The 22,758-nt window shown below is 37.9% G+C and overlaps 1 protein-coding gene and 1 non-coding gene across 2 annotated transcripts in view; both read right to left on the bottom strand.

Moving 5' to 3' along the window:
* WDR43 (WD repeat domain 43) overlaps nt 1–22,758 on the bottom strand; it is a 46,722-nt gene that overhangs the window by 5,179 nt on the left and 18,785 nt on the right. The window contains exons 5-15 of the mRNA XM_089529554.1: nt 22,502–22,641; nt 22,126–22,228; nt 20,188–20,252; nt 19,329–19,500; nt 18,905–18,991; nt 16,054–16,182; nt 11,472–11,612; nt 5,192–5,278; nt 3,543–3,574; nt 2,190–2,253; nt 976–1,089 (exon numbers count right to left, since the gene is read on the bottom strand). Of these exons, the coding sequence (XP_089385680.1) occupies nt 976–1,089; nt 2,190–2,253; nt 3,543–3,574; nt 5,192–5,278; nt 11,472–11,612; nt 16,054–16,182; nt 18,905–18,991; nt 19,329–19,500; nt 20,188–20,252; nt 22,126–22,228; nt 22,502–22,641 (1,134 nt within the window). The remainder of the gene's footprint in view (nt 1–975; nt 1,090–2,189; nt 2,254–3,542; nt 3,575–5,191; nt 5,279–11,471; nt 11,613–16,053; nt 16,183–18,904; nt 18,992–19,328; nt 19,501–20,187; nt 20,253–22,125; nt 22,229–22,501; nt 22,642–22,758) is intronic.
* LOC149310697 (small nucleolar RNA SNORD53/SNORD92) lies at nt 18,384–18,461 on the bottom strand. Its single transcript, XR_016281819.1, has one exon. It is a non-coding gene; the product is annotated as a small nucleolar RNA SNORD53/SNORD92 (small nucleolar RNA).

The following is a 22,758-nucleotide window of genomic DNA, read 5'->3' on the forward strand; positions in this document are numbered from 1 at the left end:
AAACGTTATTTGTTCAAAGACTGGAGAACATCACATGACAAACTATCAATTCATTAATTGTACAGGTGAGAATGCTGCTGTTTCTTAACATACTTAAATCTTCTCAAGACTTCCTGGGCCCTTAACCTTCACATGTCTTCTAGATTCCACTTCTACCTGCTCCTTTCCTGAAGGTCTACCTGGTAAGACCCTGCTCTAGCTATTCAAACTCAACTTGCTCTTTCTAAGACTGAAGCCTCTGTCTGTAATGACACAGGCTTTGTTTCAATTAACTTGTTACTATCCCTTGGCTAGTTGGAGCACTTACAGCCATAAAGGAGGACATGATACAAAGTTCCCTACAACTGCCAACTTTTTAAATCTATGGAATATGTTACTATTTTATCCTGCTTAATCAAACTAGCTTTCATTACCTTATTATTGATTTAGTTTTTAAGCTAAACTGTAACATTTTTACTGAATTTTTAAATGGCAAGCCCACAACAATGCTATTAAAGAAAAGCAAGTAACTATTTTTTGTTATTTATTTATACAAATAAACAAAGGATTTGATCAATTCTAATCTCATATATATTAGAAATCAGGTACATTACAGAATTTGAATTTTATACAGAAGTACATTGGAGGAAATGTTTACATGGCTGAGATTGTGTCAATTCTTCTGCAGTTTAAAACTCTGCTTATGAACAGGAAATTATGCTTAACAATGGATGGCATACCTGACACCTTGAAGCTACAAATATGGCATCCAACAGAAAGCAACAGCATTTGAAAGGCTTTGTAATTTAAACAATGAAGACACTGATTAATGTATTTGATAAAGATCTTGATCTTTCAGCATTCTAGCACACTTACAAAATAACTGAAAAATGTCCTGCATTGGACCTCACTGTGTTCTATAGCATACCTCGGTCTATATTCCTCTTTCCTCTGTCCTTCATGCTACCTAATTTGTGCTGCAACCTAGTAACTCACCTGGGTAATAATAAGATAAAGTTTCCCATGCAAACGAGAGAGTTTCTGCAATGTCTTCACTCTGCTCTCCATCAACTGATACAACATTCCCAGCTGTGGGACCAAATCTGGCAACTGGGGAAAAAGGGGGTTTGTGTGTGAAATGTTTGTCAAGAAATGACAAGGGTCATGGGAAAAGTTTTCAAAACATTTTACTATCACTCTCAATCCATCTGCTATATCACATGTACACATGCAGGATAATTCTATTGCAACCTCCCATTCTGAAGGGATTATTTGATATATTTCATCTTTATGGACTTCAAGCATGAGAACTGTGCCACACCTTTCTGTTGAAAATTTACTATTGCTCGTCTATACAAGCATACACTTCTTTGCTATGCATCAAGCATTGTTCTCCTTTTCAGAGGAATGGTGCATAGAAATTCTTAACTTGAAACAAGTAAAATAGAACCATTTGGAAACAGAGTTGATTTTGGTACCAAGTATATTCAAATCCCATGTAGCACTTACTTGCTGAAGTTTACTTCTAATTTTGAAAATGAGATTCTATATCCTACTTTCTCACCCTCACCTTGTCATGTAATTATTGAGTATGTGTGCCATGAGAACAGTTCCCCTAAGTAACCAACCAATATTGGGCTACACTGTTTTTTAAAAAAAACAAATCTGCATCTTTGCTTCCTAGTTTGCAGTCCAATTCTTGCAATTCAATCCCAGTTGAACTGCAGGTTAATTTCTGGTTTCTTTGATCAGAAAACCAATTTCTCAAGTTTTCCACCATAAAGACAAAAAGTGTCACTAAAGGCTATGTGACCACATCACAGTTCACAGCTAGAATCAGTGAATTTGGGAATCAGAGTGAAATACATGACATGGTGCCTACTTCACAAATTCCCCTTTAAAACAAAGAGGGTAGAAGGACATATTCAGAAATGAGAAGAAACTATAAGAGCAAAGGATTGCATAAGCAAAAGGCAGCTTATACAAGGTGTCTCTGCCTGATTTCTGGCTATTCCCGTTTCTACTTGGGTTCTGTACAAAACATCCCACATCATTCAGGAGTACACCAAAACTGGCTGGAGAAGCCAGGGAATGTGCAGAGGAAAAATAGGGGAAGCAGAAATATAGATTGTGGAAGCTGCCTTCCACTCACATCACCAAAGGACACAACACAAAGCAAAGTACATAGCTCTACCAATTGGTATACTTACTGTTGAAAGATAGGATGTGTGTATAGTTAAAACAGGCTTTAGCCATCGAACCATCTGTGAGGCACTGAAAAGCAACAATAAAAAAATTGCTTGCATTTATTGGCAAGGGTTAAAAACACATGAAAAAGCCTTCATCTGTCACACTGATGCAGTCAAACTACATAGACAAGGGCATTCAAATGTATTTAGTCTTAAGATGTACTACACTATGTGTGGCAGCTATACAGTTCACAGTAGTGGGAATTGCATAAGACAAAATGGCCAGCCCTACTTTCCTAAAACTGTTAAATAGACATTCATGAATATATGAAGGTGCCTTATGCAACTTGCCCGATGAAGCTAGTATTATCTCCTCCGACCTGCCATGGCTCTTTAGGCTCTTGCACAGAAGATATTTATGAATTGACCAGTCTACAGTCTTTAATTTGGAAGGATTTATATTTCAGATTATTTTGAAATTGCCTAAAAAAATAAGATGCAACCAGTCTATGGCTAAACAGCTATAAATCTTATGCTAAGATACTACACCAAGATTTTTCTACTTCATGTGGAAAAAAATCTGCTTTATTTTTTAGCTTTAGGTCACTCACAGAAAATCCAAGTCTACAACCAAGGGTTTAAAAATTTTGGTTGGCCCCAAAACTTTGGTTGCCAGATTCTCCTCACTATCACCTGCACTGGTTGGAGGCAAACTCCTCCATCCATCAGCAAAAACCACCCTTACCAAATTTTCTTGCAGAAACATTAAGTGGGGTAGTATTCCATCTTTAGCAACAACATAGTAAATGGTCTCAGAACCACAATATCAAGCAGCACCTGAAGAAGTTTCACCCACCCATCCACTCACTGGTTGGAGTTTGCCTCCAACCAGTGCAGGTGATAGTGAGGAGAATCTGGCAACCAAAGTTTTGGGGCCAACCAAAATTTTTAAACCCTTGGCTGTAGACTTGGATTTTCTGTGAGTGACCTAAAGCTGCATGAAATTCCCACTCAGGTCCAGCTAAGGGGATCTTCCTGTGTAAGCATGTTTTTACATGCCTTTTAATTGCTTTTTTAAGAATAATGGAATTAAATCTTTTTAACATTTTTTTAATTTATATTGCAATTTCTGCTAAAGTATAGTATAACATTTCTTAAAAATGACTTCACAGCACTTTTTTCAAAGGGATGCACATTCACATGCAGAATCTGACATAAAAAAGTGACCACATCTACCATTCTAAATATCAACTATATCTGGATTGGAGATTACAGCTTTATCACTGTGTAATGTCATGGTGCATGTTAATGATAAAAAGATATAGGTTTGCATTTTCAAATGATGACAATCAGTTCCAGATAATTTATGCTTACCTGTATGGGTGACCTTGCAGCCTTTTCGTCAGCTAAAAAAAAGTAGAGAAAGTAGGCATTGATGTAATCAGATGCCAATGCACTTATCTGAGGCAAGACATACATGCATACATAGATTTTATTGGGGAAAGAAGATTTTATAGCAGAATGGAACCTCAAAAGCTTGAAATATAAAATCATAAATAGCGCACACAATACTTGGTTGGATTGCAAAATTATGTCCATCAAGATCAGGTGAATAAAACAAGTCTCTACTAAATTAAAATCCAGTTTCATATGTAAAATTTCTTTTATTTTTAAATCTTAATAATGTGAAACGTTTGGTTTAAATATTGGTGCACTGAGCTCATCTGTTGTAATACAGGAACTCTAATACACTGTTTAATAGAATTCAACAAACATTTCAGGTTTGCATACTAGCTTGAACTCCGTGTGAGTTTTCAAAGAGAACATGCAAATGCAAAGGACAACTCAGTAAGATGCCTTAATGTTCAAAAGCTCCTGAACTAAAAATAAGTATGTACATTAAGAACAACATCCAGCATATCATGGGCAAAATCTTGCTTGGACTCTACATAAAGATTCAAAATGGAAATGTTCTTTGCTCTCACGTTAAAGGTTAACTGTTACTGTCGCCCCTCCATTTTTGCTGGACCCTTCTCCCGTGAAAACGAAAAATTGCAAATATTCAAGCCCCATTTATTTATTTATTTACAGTATTTATACACCACTCTTCAACCCTAAAGGCTCTCAGAGCGGCTTACAGATAGTTATTCAGATGGTTATTTGTCCTCAGGCTTACAATCTAATAAGACATGACACAAAAGAAGAAGGGAATGGTGGTGGGGAGGAAGATCAAGTCCAGTGGTTCTTCTCTCCCTGGGCCATGGCAGATGGACTGGAGGGAGGGCCCTTCTTCTTGCTCTGGCTAGCCCTGATGGAGTTGGGCCTGCCTTTTTACTCCCTCCCAGGCTGGATGATGACAGATGGCATGGAGGGAGGGCTCTTCTTCTTATTGGCTTAAATGGTTGTCCCTGTGCATGTAACGAAGGTACACGTGCCATTTTGTTCCTCGGCACTTGCCGTTCACGAAAGACCAAGGGATGCAAATGGCAAGACTGGGAACCCCGAGGGACAAGTGTATTTTTTCCTCATGTGTAAAACAAGACAAACTCTATTTTCTGTATGTGTCTTGGCAGCCATGCAAGTTGGAACAATAAAAAGAACAGCTTTCAACTATAGTAGAATATACTAAATGCACAGAGAAGGTATATTCATTAAAAGAGTAGATTATGAATTTATTAATGGGGAAAAAGGAACATTATTCAGGCACAGGGCCATCAGCTCCAATTTTTCAGAAAGCCCTCTGATTTTACTTAGCAGCTACATAAGATTACATATGGATAAGAAAGAGCAGCCATAGAGTATATGTGGTCAAGTGACTCTTCTTTCAGTAGCAAGCTCATTTTCAAGACTTGTTTTAACTTGACAAAGGCCTAAGACTTGCAAATTAAAGGTTACCCTGATTTCAAATGAACTGAATCACAGAAGGTATTACTCCTGTTCGTTATGTAATTTGCATTTGATTTGCATTAACTAAGACTCCAATGTAAAACTGATATTATAATAGCTAAGGCAGTATCTCTTACCTCCTGCAGCAGTGGGATGACAGCATGCACGGGCATTCTGGCTACTGTTTTCTTTATTACTGCATCCTTCTTGGTCTGAAACACTTTCTGTTAAAAGGGGAGAAAAGGAAAATATTAGTAGCTTTAGGAGTGGCACCAGATGCCAGTATGGTATACCAGATTGTGTGCAGTAATTACTTGGTGAGCCCAAAATTCAAATCTTACTCAGTTCTAGGAAATTCACAGCAAGACTATTAGAAGAAACAGCCACTTCTGCACTTGTTCTTGCTGCTCTATTTTCCACAAGGGATGAGATGGCTTAGATAGAGAGGGATTAGATTTTGTTGTCTTCCCTTCCTGCTTGCTTTTCCTTTCTCTGTCAGCAGCCATACCAAAAGTGTTTTGGGAAGGTAACACAGTCTGGATGAGTCAGGTTAAGTGAATGCCCCCTACTGTAAAATAAAAGGAACCAATCCAAACCCAAGCCCTCCACTGTTATGCCATCTGCTTTTTGATGAAGAAGAACATGCCCTGACATGTCTCTCTCACTATCCTTTTTTGTTTTAGATTAGTTTAGAAAGGATTGGGCTGTTGATATACAAAAAGGTATCTCAATTACTGTGTTTGCTTTTGAAGTAGATGTCAATAACGTTACAGTGAAAGTTCTGTGTGGAGTCAGACTTATGAAACATGCAAAGCATGCAGAGGTATGATGTTCTACCTGCCCAGATTTGACTCTGGGGTCAGTTTAAAATTCTGTTCGAATTGCTTTTAAAGACGTAAATGACCTGGACCAGAAATCTTAAAAAGCCACCCCATTTCTTATGAGACTTCCAAGTCCTCCAGGTCAACAGGAGACACTCTCCTCAGCAATTTCCTTTGTGTATAGTGTGGCTTTCCATCTGTTGTTTGACTACAAGTCTCAGCATTCCTCAGAGCTTGCTGGGTATGGCTTTTAGGAGTTGCAACACAGCAATATCTGGTGGATCATACTTTCCTCACCTTTATTTTATGCGAAGCTGGGATACTGGAGAAGATCTTAACAGTGGAACCTAGGTTATGGAACCACCAGACCTGCTTGGCACACACTTTACTATCCTCTTATTGTTTTTCTGTCTATTGTTTTTCGGACATTTCTGTCTATCAACTGTTGAATTATTTTTACATTAGTATTTGTGTTTCCTATTGTTTAAATTGCTTTTTTATTAGCAAGAAGTGAAATGCTTTGGCCCTACCTATCTATATCTCAAAAAAGCTGCTGGGAGAAACCAGGGTATTAGTTAGTGATACAATCAAAATACAGCAAAGTATCTTTAACCTTTTTTTTTCCTTATACAACCATATGAGTTTGAAGTACTAAACACCTACTGGATACTAAACAATGGAAATATCACTAGAGAAATTTGGCAAATATGTTCAAAAGTCTATCAGCTGTCACAAGAGCTTGGATTTCTATTTGTTAAGAACTCAAAGTTCTCAAGCGATCTACTTCCAGTTGCAAAATCACACAGGAAATGCATTGTATAGCCAAGAGAAAGACAATACAAAATAATTGACAAAACAGAGATATCTACTGCAGTCAAGATGGACTATGTTAAATCACATTTCCAGTTTTGGACCCTATGCATTTCCTGATCAAGTATGAAAAACAGCGTGTTACTATAAAGAAGGGCTGGGCAACTGTTGAAGGCCAAGTGACTGTGCCCCTGAGCAGACCTTAAAGGGAAGCACTTCTCCATCATACCTACTCCCACAAAAACAATTCTGCTCCCAATGCCCACTTTAGGCTCCCAAGTGAGCAGAAATCATTTTTGTTCATTTGTTTTAAAAAGGCCTTTCCTCAACCTAAATTTGCCCTAGGGATAGAATGTGTCCCATGACTCTTAGAGGACATTTCTGGGCAAAATAATATTTTTGGGGGGGGGGGGGGGAATTGAAATCGTTTTTTGACCGATGGGAGCCAGGAGGCCTCCAAACATGGTGGAAGTGCCTTCTGCACCCCGCTAGTGAATATTTGGGGGCATTTTGGAGTGAAAACAAGTTGACCCTTGGGGGTCACAAAATGACATTGGATGGCCACACTTTGCCCACTACAGCTATAAAGAAAGTAAATTACATGTTAATTATAGGTTCAGAACCAAATAAAGCCATCACAGCATCTAGGAACATAATATAAAATCTCTGCTCAAGTAATCCATGTGCTGTTTTACACTACATGGTTATATTCCCAATTTACACAAATCAGGCAAATGTGAAATCAACTGATCCCTGTTTGGCTCTGCGTTCACATGCAAGAGCACTTTCCTGGACACAAGGACTATAACCCAGAACAGAGTTAGGACCATGGGCTAAGCAAAGATTGCAAAAATGGGCAAAACACTGTTTCATCATTGAATGGAAAATAAATGTTCACATTGTTTGGTTGGCAGTAATAAATACTCAAAATCTACTACCATCATATATTACATACTTTATATTTTTAGACTTGTAATTCTGGAAAAAGCAGGATTTAATTTAAAGTGATCAAAGGTCATCCTCCACTACTGAAAATGAACTTAGACAATCTCTGTACTACTAGACTATCAGAAGAACAACGAGTCCAGCTAAATCAACCAATCTCCAAGGGAGAAATTTGGGAAGCTATTGATAAATGCAAATTAGGAAAAGCCCCGGGTAACGACGGATTAACAGCTATCTTTTATAAAACATTTAGAGACGAATTGGGATATCCGCTGCAGTTAGTTATGAACGAGGCACTTTTGGGAGATTTACCAGAGTCATGGAAGGAAGCCGAGATTACCTTAATCCCAAAAGAAGGAAAAGATATGTTAGATCCTTCAAACTATCGGCCAATTTCATTGCTCAACAACGATTATAAAATTTTTACAGCAATTTTAGCAAATAGATTGAAAAAATGTTTGGTAGATCTAATAAGCGAAGAACAAAGGGTTTTTTGCCGAATCGATATATGAGAGAGAATACAAGAATTGTATTGGATGTTTTAGAATACTATGAGCAACATTGTGACAAAAAATTGGGCCTTTGTTTTCTAGATCTCGAGAAGGCGTTTGATTCTGTTAATTGGTCTGTTTTATTAGATGTTTTGGAAAGGATTAAAGTGGGAGAAATTTTTTTAAATTGGATGCATAAAATTTACAAAAATCAAAAAGCCCAAATAAGAATTAATAGAGGAAAATCCAAATTCATTAAAATTCAAAGAGGAACAAGGCAGGGTTGCCCTCTCTCTCCTCTGTTATTTTTATTAATTATGGAATTACTTATAAAAGATATCAAACTGGACTCAAAAATAAGAGGTACTTCAATCAAGAAACATGTTTATAAAATACGAACCTTTGCGGATGATACAATAATTATATTAGATGACCCGTTGGAATCAATAGAGGAGGTTTTGAAGAAATTGGAAAGATTTGGCCTTATAACAGGGTGTAAGATAAACAAAAACAAATCAATGATTTTGACCAAAAACATTAAGGGGAAAGAAGAAGAAGTGTTAGAAAAGATTTCAGGCATAAAAATTGGAAAAAAGATTAAATATTTGGGAATACAAGTAACTAAAAATACTAAAGACCTATTTGAAAACAATTATAAGAGCTTATGGAATAAAGTTAAAAAAGATATGTTGAACTGGAATAGACAAAACTTATCATTAACAGGGAGAATAGCAGCAATAAAAATGGCTGTCTTACCACGCATTCTTTTCCTATTTCAGATGATCCCAATCATAACATCAGATAAGATATTTAAAGAATGGGACAAAGATCTCTCTTCATTTATATGGAGAGGCAGAAAGCCTAGAATTAAATTTAAAATCTTACAAGATGTGCGTGAGAGAGGGGGGCTTAATTTACCTAATTTAAGATTATATTATGAGGCATGCTGCTTGATGTGGATAAGAGAATGGGTGACATTAGAGAATGATAATCTATTAGAACTAGAGGGAGATGGTCTGAGTTATGGTTGGCATGCATATTTAGCATATGAAAAAGATAAAATAAACAAGGCCTTCAGTAATCATTGTATTAGGAAAGCTCTGATAAGAGTGTGGAACAAACATAGGAGAAGAATAGTACCCAAAAAAGCAGGTTGGATATCCCCACAAGAGGCATTTTATAGAAAAGAAATGGTGAGAGAAACGAAATGGTATAAATACTCAGATATTTTGGAGAAAAAGAATGGTAAGATAGTATTAAAAACAAGAGAAAAATTAAATGCCGAAGGATGGAACCTAAACTGGTTTAAGTACTGTATAGGCAAATCTCGGAAAGGTATGCAACAGATAACAAAGAACCAGGATTGGATTTAGAAGAAGGAACATCAGAGCTAGGGAAAATCTTGTTAGGTATAGATAAAAAAATAATTGGGAAATTATATGAAATTTTGCTAAAATATGAAATGGAAGATGAGGTAGTTAAAGAACAAATGATTAAATGGGCAAGAAATATTGGTTATGAAATTCAACTTACACAATGGGAAAAAATTTGGAAAGATAATAATAAGTTCACAGCCTCTCAGAGTATTCGAGAAAACTTTTATAAAATGTTTTTTCAGTGGTATTTAACACCAAGCAAACTTGCAAAAATATATAGATCGAAATCCAGCTTATGCTGGAAGTGCAAAAAGGAATTAGGAACGTTTTACCACTGTTGGTGGACCTGCAAGCGAGCAAAGCATTTTTGGAATATGATAAATGAAGAGATTGAGCTAATTCTCAGGAAAAAAATACAACTTAGACCGGAATTTTATTTATTAGGAATATTTGGAAACACAATTGAAAAAGAAGATGAAAAGATTGTATATTATATGATAACATTAGCCCGCATCTGTTATGCACAGAAATGGAAATGTGAGGAGAATCCAACTCTGGACGAATGGCAAATGAAATTATATGATGGGATGGAGATGGACAAATTAACACAATCACTAAGAAATAAATCTAATAATCAACTCAGTGAAGACTGGGGTAAGATAAAGAATTATCTAGAAGTAAAATGGGGAAGAATAGCAGTGATGGGTTTGTAACAGTGATGTAGGAAATCGGATCCACAAGTAAAGATAAGTGAGTAAGAAAGTCAAATTCAAACAAAAAATATACAATAACTGGCAGATAGGAAGTCAGAATGAATGAATGAAGAAGTGAAGAGATATGAGGTGTTTTTTGTGTTTTTTTATTATTATTTTTTTTTAGGTATGTATGTATGAAGTATAGCAAAATGTGGAAGAAGTTGAAGACTGAAGCTGAGGAAACAAGTTTAGTCAGGAAGTTGGAGATAAATGAGAAGTAGGGGAATGAGGGAAGGGAAAGATAGAAAGGGAAAAGGAAAAGAGAATTAGGAAGTTAAGTAAGTGAAGAGGGTTAGTGTATGTAGAGCAGGGGTAGGCAACCTTTTTGAGCCGGGGGCCGGGTTGCTGTCCCTCAGACAACTGGGGGGCAGAAGGCAAAAAATAAATAAATAAATATTTTTTGTTTAAAATTTAAATAAATAAATAAACCGGGACAAATGTAGGACAACATTTTCAAATGGTGGACACTTTTTTTAAAAAAGTGTCCCCCTTGCCGCTGCGCGCGAGAGGCCAAAGGTCCCGGCAGCAATCGGCGGCAGGACCAGGCTGGGGCCGGTTCCAAGGCCTCGCTGGGCCGCATCTGGCCCGCGGGCCGCAGGTTGCCTACCCCTGATGTAGAGTAAAGGAGGTATAGAAGAAGAAAGGGTAGGGTAGAGTAAGTAATAGAAGGTGATTGAGAGAGTGATCAAATAAGAAGGATATCAAGTAGTAGTAGAGGTTGTGATTTAAAATGGATGGAAATGAGAGAAATACGAGAAGACCGATCAATATATTATGACCTTTTCGGATGTGGATATTTTATGTAGAAAGGTAGACTTTTCTATATGTGTACTTGTAGAGTATTAGATATAGTTAGTAGAGTTCGTAAACATGTATGTATATGTGTATGTATGTAATGTATATATGTATGATGTCTGTCAATAAAGTTATTATAAAATATAAAAAAAAATAAAGTGATCAAAGGTCATGAATAGTTTTATGGTTTCTATGTTCTGTACATCAACTATTCCCATTTAAAGTAAAGTTACTTTACAGAAAATGAGACCTAGTATAAATTATTTTTAAAAAATGAAAAACCAATTTTATCATCAATCCACCCATCTGAAGACAAAGTCAAAGAGTAATACAATATTACAATATACTTATTTTACAATTACTGACTTATGACTAATATACAATATGAAGTCTTTTAAACAACCATAATATTGTTAACACTTACATTTAATATCTCAGCATCATTGCTTTCCAAACCTTGAACCAAAAGCACTGCAAAATTGTCAGTCTGTGGAAGCTCTCCTGATGACTGTTTCACTTTCATCACATCAATATCCATTGCACCAAGACGGTCTTCAATGCTCTCCTGTACAAAAAGAAAGTTATTCTTACTTAAACAGCAAGAGGAGCTTCATATAGGAAAACATCCACAAAGCTAGCTTCTCTTTAAAGTAGCTTTTGATATCACCCACTGACAAATGTATCCTTTACAGCACTATGGCTGCATGCCCCAAGAATGACCACTCATGAAGCCTTTGTAACTTAAGGTCACAGCAAAACTAAGAATTAGAGGCAACTGAGATGAGGTTGCTAATACTAATGACACAGCAACCAATTTTACCAGAAGGGAGAAATACAATCCCTTAAACAAAGGAATTGAATAGTCAATTTTGTCTGTTTTGCCCTACTTGTTGGAGGAAAAAAAAGACTGTGGACCTTTTCACTTGGGAGGCAAGCATCATAAAATCGTGTTAAATCGTGCTAATAGTGCGATCAGGGGAAAATTATCACACCCCTGCGAGCTTCTACTGTTTGTGTCCTGTGCATAAACAGTATTGGGTGCATCACTGGTAATAACAAAAACTCCTATTATTACCCAATGATGTGTCCATTACTGTTTACGCATGGGACGCGAACAGGAGAAGCATGCTGGGGGGGGGGTGTGTGTGTGGAATGTTTCCCCTGATCACACTGTTAGCACAATTTAATCATGATTTAATGACACTTGTCTCCTCTGTGTGAAAGAGCCATATGTTTAAAAAATTATTTCACAGAGCTGTTCCATTCTAGAAAACAATAAGTGCAGATTTAGTCCATTCCATGAAGGGTAGAACTCCTGGTCATGGTACTGGAAAAGACCTAAACGAGGCTCCCACTGGGAAAACTGGGAGACAAGTTAATTCTCGTTGACACCTCCTTTCCTCAGCTGCCCCTATACAGACTCTGGAACACCACATTAATTTGTCTACCATGTAAGAATTTGTTCCTGGTATATATTCTTGGGCCTAAATACACCAACTCCCATCTGATACTGGAAACTAAGCAGGGTCAGCCCTGATCAATACTTGGATGGAAGACCACCAATAAATACCAGGTGCGGTAGGCTGCCAGAGGAAGGAACTGACAAAACTACCTCTGAGTACTCTTTGCCTAAAGAGTGCCTAAAACCCCTTAAAATTCATAGGATCACCATAAAGTTCACAAGTAATTTAAAGGTACACACACATGCACACACAATTCATATTGTGTGTAGTGCATTCAGCAACCCCGTATGAAATAAGAACATTCTCTAGAATATTCCCAACAATTCCATGCAGCTATATATTGGCAAAAGGTTGATGTGCAGGGACAGTTGCTCTTCAAAACAGAGCTTAATTGTGGTGTCCATCAAGGCACCATCCTGTCACTGATGCTTGGTAGATGAAGGGAATGCTGTGTGGATATAGTATATCTTGATTTCAGTAAAGCCTTTGACAAGGTTTCCCATGACATTCTTGCAAACAAGCTTATAAAAGGTGGGCTAGACAAGGTAGCTGTTACATGGATTTGTAATTGGTTGACTGGCTGAACCCAAAGGGTGCGCAACAATGGCACCTTTTCATCCTGGAGAGAAGTGACCAGTGGGGTCCCACAGGGTTCCGTCCTGGGCCCAGTGTTATTCAACATCTTTATCAATGACCTGGATGACAGAATTGGGAGCATACTTATCAAATTTGCAGATGACACCAAATTAGGAGGAATAGCTAATACCCCAGAGGACAGGATCAACATTCAAATTGACCTGAATAGACTAGAAAGCTGGGCCAAAGCTAACAAAATGAAATTCAACACGGAGAAATGTAAGGTACTGCACTTAGGGCGGAAAGATAAAATGCACAGATATAGGATGGGGGACACCTGGCTGAATGAGACTACATGGGAAAGGGATCTGGGAGTCCAAGTAGACCACAAGTTGAACATGAGTGAACAGTGTGATGCGGCAGCTAAAAAGGCCAATGCAATTGTAGGCTGCATCAATAAAAGTATAGTATCTAGATCAAGAGAAGTAATAGTGCCACTGTATTCTGCTTTGGTCAGGCCCCACCTGGAATATTGTGTCCAGTTCTGGGCACCACAATTTAAAAAGGATGTTGAGAAAGTGGAGCGTGTCCAAAGGAGGGCGACTAAAATGGTGAAATGTCTGGAAACCATGCCCTATGAGGAACGACTCAGGGAGCTGGGGATGTTTAGCCTGGAGAAGAGAAGGTTAAGAGGTGATATGATAGCCCTGTTTAAATATTTGAAAGGATGCCATACTGAGGAGGGAGCAAGCTTGTTTTCTGCTGCTCTGGAGTATAGGACCCTGAATAATGGATGCAAGCTACAGGAAAAGAGATTCCACCTCAACGTTAGGAAGAACTTCCTGACAGTAAGGGCTGTTCGACAGTGGAACACTCCCTTGGAGTGTAGTGGAGTCTCCTTCCTTGGAGGTCTTTAAGCAGAGGCTAGATGGCCATGTGTCAGGGATGCTCTGATTTGGATTTCCTGTATGGCAGGGGGTTGGACTGGAAGGCCCATGCGGTCTCTTCCAACTCTATGATTCTATTCAACATTTTTATGAAGCCGCTGGGCATGGGGCGGGGTGTTATCAGTACACTGATGACACTCAAATATATTTCTCCATGTCGCGGTCATCAGCAATGACAACAGATGACATTTCTCTCCTTAATCAATGTCTTATGGCAGTAATGGACTGGATGAGCGAAAACAAGCTTAAGTTGAATCCAGAGAAAACGGATGTACTTACGTTAGGGGCCCCTAAACCAGGTATTGGGCTGCAACCTCCAGTCCTGGAGAGGCTCACGTTCCCCTTCGAAGGACTGTGTTCACAGTCTGGGCGTGCTTCTTGATTTGTCGCTTCATATGAGAAATCAGGTGAATGCGACGGTCAAGCGTGCCTGTCATCAGCTTTGGCTGATAAGTCAGCTGTGCCCTTTCCTGGAACTGGGTGACCTCGAATCTGTTGTACATTCACTGGTAACCTCAAGACTTGATTTTTGCAATGCACTCTACATGGGGCTACCCTTGTGCCTCATCCGGAAACTTCAACTGGTACAGAATATGGCAGCCAGACTGATTACAGGAACAACCAGGAGTGACCACATTACACCAATATTGAAGTCACTCCAGTGGCTGCTTATTAGTTTCCAGGCACAGTACAAGGTGTTGCTCATTACCTTTAAAGCCCTTCATGGCTTGGGCCCAACCTATTTAAGGAATCGCCTTCTTCCGTACAATCCCCTCCGTGAACTCAGATCCTCTGGGAGGAATTTGTTGTAGTCTGTAAAGACCACATTGACTGTGACCTCTCAGAGGACTTTCTCTGCAGTCGCTCCCATCTTATGGAATGGCCTGCTGGACGAGATCCGTCAAATTACCAAACTAGATAGCTTTAAGAAAGCTGTCAAGACGGATCTCTTCTGGCAGGCCTTCCCGGAATAGCACCCGGCCATGTAAAGATCCACTTAAAGATCCCCCATATACGTATATATGTGATGATTCTGCCCACTGTTATTGTATTATTATTTTTAGATTTTATTGTTTGTAATTTTAATTGCTAGAACTGTTTAATCTTTTTTAAGAGGGAGAGATTGTATATATTGCTGTATTTTATTATTTTAACAAAAAGCAGGATATAAATAAAAGAGGGTTTTTTTTTTAAAAAAAATTATTAAACCTATCAGTGTTGAGGCAAGATTTGTTTCAAAAAAAAGTTTGCCCATAATTGCTTGTTTCTTTATTGGGAATTCTCCAAAATAGTTTAAAATGAACTGCACCTAAGAAACTAAAATGCTTTCCCCTTCCCAATGCGTATAGAAACAAATGGGATATAATACCACCATACCACCCTGAACACTCCAATCTCATCTGATTTCAGAAGCTAAGGAGGGATAAATCTCTTTGAAAGGGAGACCACCAGGGAATCACCAGGTAAGAGACAACCGGGGAATCACCAGGAATCCAGCCTGAAACTCTGGAGAACCATCGTTTGTCAGAACTGACAATGCTGGCTAGATATACAAATGATCTCTTTAAGTATAAAGCAGTTTTCTATGTATCTATGAATGAAAACTCAGCACTCAGCCTAGACCAGCCAGGCTCAGTTCCATCAGGGCTAGCCTGAAGAAAGAGACCCCTCCCTCCATAACTGTCATCTTCCAGCCTGAGAGGGAGTTGACCAGGCAGCCCAGCTCCATCAGGGCTAGCCTGAAGAAGAAGAGCCCTCCCTCTGGTCCATCTGCCTTGGTCCAGGCCTCAGAGGGAGAGAAGAATGCTGGACTTGATCCCCTCCCCCCCTCACCATTCCCTTCTCCTTTTGTGTCGTGTCTTTTAGATTGTAAGCCTGAGGGCAGGGAACCGTCTATTATCCCCTCTCTTGTAAACCACCCAGATTCCCAGTGATTGGGCGGTATATAAATAAATCCTGTTGTTGTTGTTGTTGCTGTTGTTATTATTAGATTAAGCACACTGCACAGAGACCAACTTACCTCTTTACCACCTGGCTTCCGTTTAGTTTCAATTTTTTTCCCAGAAGATGTAGATCTGACAGCAGCACTATGTCCAGGAATTCCAGGCACTAGAGTTTTAACTTCTGAATTAACAACAGGGGTTTTCACCTAATTAAAAAAAAATTCCATGTGATTAAGTACAACTACCTTCCAAATATTGCAACAAGTATTTCGATCTTATCCTACCTCAAAAATCTGTGCAAGAATTAAAACAGAAATTTAAACCTTTTTTACAGTAAGCATGCCTGATAATTCTACAAATGGGTTTTAAAATCCTTAAAGGAAGTTCTCAATTAATATTCTATATAGGACTGAGAGCAGTCACAATCCTACAAAGTGACCTGTAAGAAAGAACTGGCCATAAATCCATAAGCACAACTCTACTTCAAAGTAGTAGGGCAATGGATTGGTCATGGGTTCAGACAGCTCCCTGGAATCAAGGTAGCAAGCAGGATGATGTACCAAGAGAAGGGAAGCCAACTCTGCTCCCAACACACTCCTTTCCAAGGAGATTGCTCATATCATTTCTGATTGGAGACAACAAGCAACTGGCTGGCCACTTTATGAACAGAACGAAGAACTATATAGGTCTTTGGTTTCACCCAGTAAAGTTCTTCTTATGTTCTTCAATGCTTTAAAATACCAAAAAAGCAGAGACAGTGATATGACAGCCCTATTTAAATATCTGAAGGGATGGCATACTGAAGATGGAGCAAATTTGCTTTCTGCAGCTCCAGAGAATAGGACCCAGAGCGATGGATTCAAACTACAGGAAGAGAGATTCCACCTCAACATTAGGAAGAATTTCTTGACAGAAAGAGCTGTTCCAACAGTGGAATACGCTGCCGCAGAGTGTGGTGGAATCTCCTCCTTTGGAGGTCTTTAAACCTAGACTGGGTGGCCATCTGTCAGGGGTGCTTTTATTGTGTATTGCTGCATGGCAAGGGGTTGGACTGAAAGACCCTTGAGGTCTCTTCCAACTCCTACAGTGTGAACATGTCTCAATTTTCCATATAGGTTTTCCTTTGTGATCTTAAGCAGTACAAAAAAACCTCTTATTTTCTTATTATGACAACTTATATGGCTTTTGTCTCCTTTAGTTCTAAGTAATAAATTAAATATTGAATTAGGGAAAAGTCCAACAGTACCAACGTAACTTGTCTAAAATAAAGGATCTTGTGTGGTTCAAGCAACTCTCTACACAAAAATAGTCAGCTACAGCAGGACAGAACAGGAATTATTTCAAAATTGTAGCCTAGGATTTTAGTTAGAAAGTCAGCCTGAGCTTGTTCTTATACAAATTACATTTAATAGACAAAAATGTCAAATATGATATCTTAAAATTTTAATTCGCTACCCAGTAAGTTATTACATAAGATATTAAGCTCTCCTTACATATATCAGCTATAAGTCATGTATAAATTGAGGGCAGGTTTTGGGATCAAAATAACAGATTTTTATATGACCCATGGATATGTCAAGGGTTAAACCTAGGAGTATGCAACAAAGGATCTAAAGGATGAAACAATGTAGTAGAAGAACATAGTAGTTACGTTGGAGTTAGCTTTTTCATTTTTTCATACATGGTAATTTTTTCAGTGACGTGTAATGGAATGAATATAATGTAAAAACATAAAGCTGACATTATAAATCTGTATAGTTATGTTTAATAATAATAAAAAAAAATAAAGGTTGAAAACAAAGGAAAACAATACCAAAGAACTTAAAAATTTCAGCATATATAATTGTTTGTGTTCATCCTGAAGTCTGGACAGATGAGAGTAGATAGGGGAGTGGGATCAGTGCTTCCAGGACATATTACACTCTTGCCTTTCAAAAGGGAATGGTTCTTTTTAAAATAAGCATTAAAGTCCAGTACTTACATTGACCTGTGGATAGATCGACTCAGGTTTTTTGGGTCAGTTTTTTGACTAAAATTTCTAGATTTATATACACATGAGTATGTACAGTAGATGTACAAGCTTCAAAATTTTGCAGGATGTAATCTGTGTTTTTTGGTTGGCTCCATAAAGGCATCACTGTTTCATGGATTTTAGATTTTGTTGTATTTTGCTGCATGGCCAATATGCTACCCTTGAATATGTTTCCTAGTTTCACATGTACCAGAACAGATACATACATATATCTAACATGTGAAAAAAGCTAACTTCTCCCGTTATTTTAAAACAGAAATTTTGACATTACAATACTAGCAACAATTACAAATTCAAAGTCGTTATGTTAATTTGACAAACACTCCTAGAATAGAGAGACATGTGAACATTAATTCCTTCCACTGCTAACTAGGCATGCTCAGACAGCCAAGAGAATGTGTCATCATTGGAATTCAGAGATAAGTGAAACCAAGATGAAGGTCATCATAGCACACCCAAGGATCCTTATATTTTCCCCAACTTCTGGGACTAGATTATCATAAACGCTCTATGTTGATTTGTAGAAAAGCCCACATTTGTTCATCTTCACTACCATGGAAACAAATCATGGCCATGCAGGAACACAGAAATAAAATTTAAGAAATGAAACATGAAACCACAAGCATACTTAAGACAAAGATGATATTTACTCCCATGCTTCTGCACACCATGAATTAGATTTATACATGAAGGAAGTGAAGTATGTAAACAATAATTGTTCTAATAACTAAAATGTTGTTCAAGTTGCAATCAAAACAACATCCTGTTATGCTATTATACATCTGACATTTTTTCCTCAATGTATTTCTTATCACCACTACCACCACCACTATTTCCTTTAGAAAAATTATCACTCCAAAAATATATTAAAAATTAAGACAGATTTGAAGCCTCACCTTTGTTATAGCCATTTCTGTTTTAAGTGTCAAAGTCTTCTGTATGTCCCTTACTAAGCACATGTGCGGTTCTGTAGCGTTCAAAGACTATAAAAAGGACAGATCAAAAATTTAGTTCCTTCACATGGCATAACTATTTTCAGTCAAAACACACAAGTGGTTTTTTACATTCTTAGACCAAAAATGTTCAGGTTGTTGACTAATCCCAATCAAATAATAATTCTTAAATTGCAGATAATTGATTCCCAAATAAAAGGGATTTTAAAAGTCCAAGTTTTAATTCTAAAGCAAAATAACGCAAACCCTAAGGTTGAATAAAATATTACTGAGAGTATGAGACAAATCACAGCACATGAAATAGGCTTCCTTAATTGCACTGGGCTTTTTTTACATTCCACTTTGAGTTTCAGAAAGGTTGACATACCACTCTCTCAAGAACAGGCTGTAAGGAGTTTCCATATACAAGTAGCAATGACTCCTTATCTGCACAAAATGAAGCTGCTAAAATAGGGACTGGCTTTGGTGTGGAATCACTACTGTCTCCAGGTGTTGCTATCTGGATTGTGCTTTTTGATGTCAACGGCTTTTTACAGTATCTACAAAGGAAGAACATAGTGAACAGATGAACTGTGAAATATTTACATTTTGCATACCTGTCTTTCAATAATCCTTATTCTAATTTCATAATCTCATAGCTATTGTAGCTACAGGTTAGGCCTCCTTTATCTGAAATGCTTGGGACCAGAAGTGTTTTGGATTTTGGAGTTTTTCAGATTTTGGAGTATTTGCATATAATACAATCAGATATCTTGGAGAGGAAAGTGGGACCCAAGTCTAAACATTAAATTCATTTCTATTTCATGTACATCTTATACTCATAGCCTGAAGGTAATTTTATACACAACATATTTATGATTAATTCTGTGCAGAAAACAAAGTTTTTGCACACTGAACCATCAGAAAGCAAAGGTGTCACTATCTGGATTTCATAATATTTCAGATTAACAGATAAAGGCGACTCAACCTGCATTGGTAGCCACTATTTACAGGTTCTTTCTGGTAGTGGCTTCCACACATTCAATTATGTGGGAGTCACAGACTTGTTATATTTGGACTAGATCCATTACAATCAACAGGACTTAAGTTAATTATGATACATAAAAATCTTCAGTGTTTCACACTTCCAACAAATACTTTGTCGCAATTAAGATTTGCCTCACTACACCTCCATAGACTCTGATAAGACAGAATCCATTGCAAAACAAATATAAATATCAACTTACCCATTTAAAACTTGCTCAAATACATGCAGTTGTCCATCTCTGCATACAACTGCCAGTTTCACAGGCTGAAAATAAGGAATTCATAATCATTTCAAAAGACCAACATCATTAAAAGGTAAAGGTAGTCCCTTGACATGAATGTCCATCTGTAACCGGTTATAGGGGGCGTTGCTAATCTATGTTACTAAGACAAAGAGCCAGCATTGTCCAAAGACTACCATGGTTGTCATGTGACCAGCATGACTGCACCGAACACTGTTACCTTCCCACCAAGAAGTGGTACTTTGTATCTACTTGCGTTTGCATGCATTTGAACTGCTAGGTTGGCAAAAGCTGGGACTAGAGACAGGAGATCACCCCCATCATGCAGCACTCAGGCCTCTAACTGCCAACCTTCCAATCATCAGAATTGGCGTCTTAACCACTAAGCCATTACATTATTTATTTAAGCCTTAAGGCATTTATTTATCACCTGTCAACCAACCAGGGCCCAGGAGGAAAAGTATAACGTAATTAATAATCTGGATATTACTTTAGCTTAGTGGTTCTCAAACTTTTTCTACTTGTGACCCTTTACATCTATATGCAGACATCAGCCACCTACCCACCCACCGTGAATTAACCATAATATATGAATAAAAAGAATTTTCTTATTGGGCATATTTTTGTTTGTACTTTCATATACAGTGTGCCCACATTGCACGCGGGTGCCTTTTGCGCGGCTTTCAGCTTATCCGAGTGACAGAAGCAAAATTGTACATGCACCGCACGCACGAGCCCCATTATTGTCAATGGGGCTCGAGCATACGTGTTATTTGCTTTAGGCACGGGAACAGCGAAACAGATCCCTGCGTAAAGCAAGGGCGCACTGTATATTCATATTTTAACATTTTATAAGGAAATAATATTGTTCAAATTAGAACAGTTTCATAAATTCAATACTTAGCACACGTAAAATTTACACATACTGTCTCACTCACACAGCCACACTCACATATATCAATGCTGACAGATAGATACGCACTCAGTCATGCCCTTTCATTCTTTCTTTCCCTCACGCACACTCATACACACGTGCATATGTGAGTATGTAACAATCATGAAGAGTGTGATTGTATGTGGAGAGAGACAGAATGTGTGTGTGTTCTGACTCTCGCCCTCAAATACTTTCATTCACACATAGTCTCCCACACAAATTCTGCCTCTCTCTCACATAGTCACACTCTTCCATTTCTTTTGTACATACTTGCATATGCACTTATATACACTTTTAATCCTTATGTATATTTTTGACCCTTTCCGTGTTTTTGGTTTTCAACCTCATTATTCTTCATATCTGGCTATACTGGCTAGAGCTAATGCAGGTCAAAAAACCATGGAGGGACGCAGAGGCACATTCTTAACCAAAAGCATTTTGGACCTAACCAACTGAGGAATGCCTTTCCTGTATACAGTGTGCCCGCGTTATACGTGGGCGCCCCCCGCCTCAGGCACAAGCCCCATTACTTCTAATGGGATTTGAGTGTGTGTGTTTTTCCCCTTATGCGGGGAAGGGGGTTCCAGAACAAATTCCTGCATGAGGGAAGGGCCGATTGTACATCCTTCCATTTTAGATTGCTTGATGACAACTTAATCCTCAAGTCTAGTAGGAAGACTACAAAACAATGAACTAATACACTATGCAAAAGCATTATTCATAACATGGTTTAGCTATACATAAAATACAAATCTTTTACTGAATGTATCTGAAAAAACTACTTCATTTAAAGAGATTATATCTACACTTTGGAGGTGTTTGCATGTACCAAAGCTCAACCTGCCTTTTAACTCAGATTTGTTTTAGCTACTGACATTTAAAAATTTATCCTGCTAATTACATCTATCAGATCTAAGCACAAATGTTTTCCATAAATTTACAACAGGAGCCACACTCCTTACCTCCTCTTTGCTTTCTGATATTGTCATGTCAATATGGATTGGTTCATCTGTAACTGTGAAATTCATCACAGCATTCTTTTCTTTCCTGTCTGATCTTACTTGCCTTGGGATAAAACAGCACATTTTAAAACAGAATTTAGAATATATCTATTAAATAGAAAACACTTCTTTAAAAATTCCAGCTTCACATGGAAAATGCAAGAATCATACTGCAATGTAATATGTGCAGTGTACTCAGAGAGCACAGGAAATATATTTCTATACTGAAGTATCAAGGGAAGAAAGCTCATTTGACATTGTACTTATTCAACAGAACAATCTCAGACCCTACTTGTTTATCATATACTGACTGCTACGGTCAGAAAAAAATACATACCATACACTGAGTAACCTGTCATGCACTGCGCCAGATAAAAAATAGAGCCCTGTAATTCCATCAAAGGGCTGGTTTTCATTTGGAGGCCGTACTGTGATGAACATAAGCGCTGAAACTGCTGTAGCGTGTCCTGTGAAATACTGAAGCAGGAATTTCATTTAAGTTTGATCAGGAAGACAAAAACAGCAACATTGTAATACTCAACCCACAATAAAAATATAAACTGAAAGATCTGATCAACAATCAAATTCAAACTA

Source organism: Sceloporus occidentalis, unplaced genomic scaffold (genome assembly GCF_023333645.1).
Source record: "Sceloporus occidentalis isolate IW3139 unplaced genomic scaffold, rSceOcc1.0.p SCAF_6, whole genome shotgun sequence".
NCBI lineage: Eukaryota > Metazoa > Chordata > Lepidosauria > Squamata > Phrynosomatidae > Sceloporus > Sceloporus occidentalis.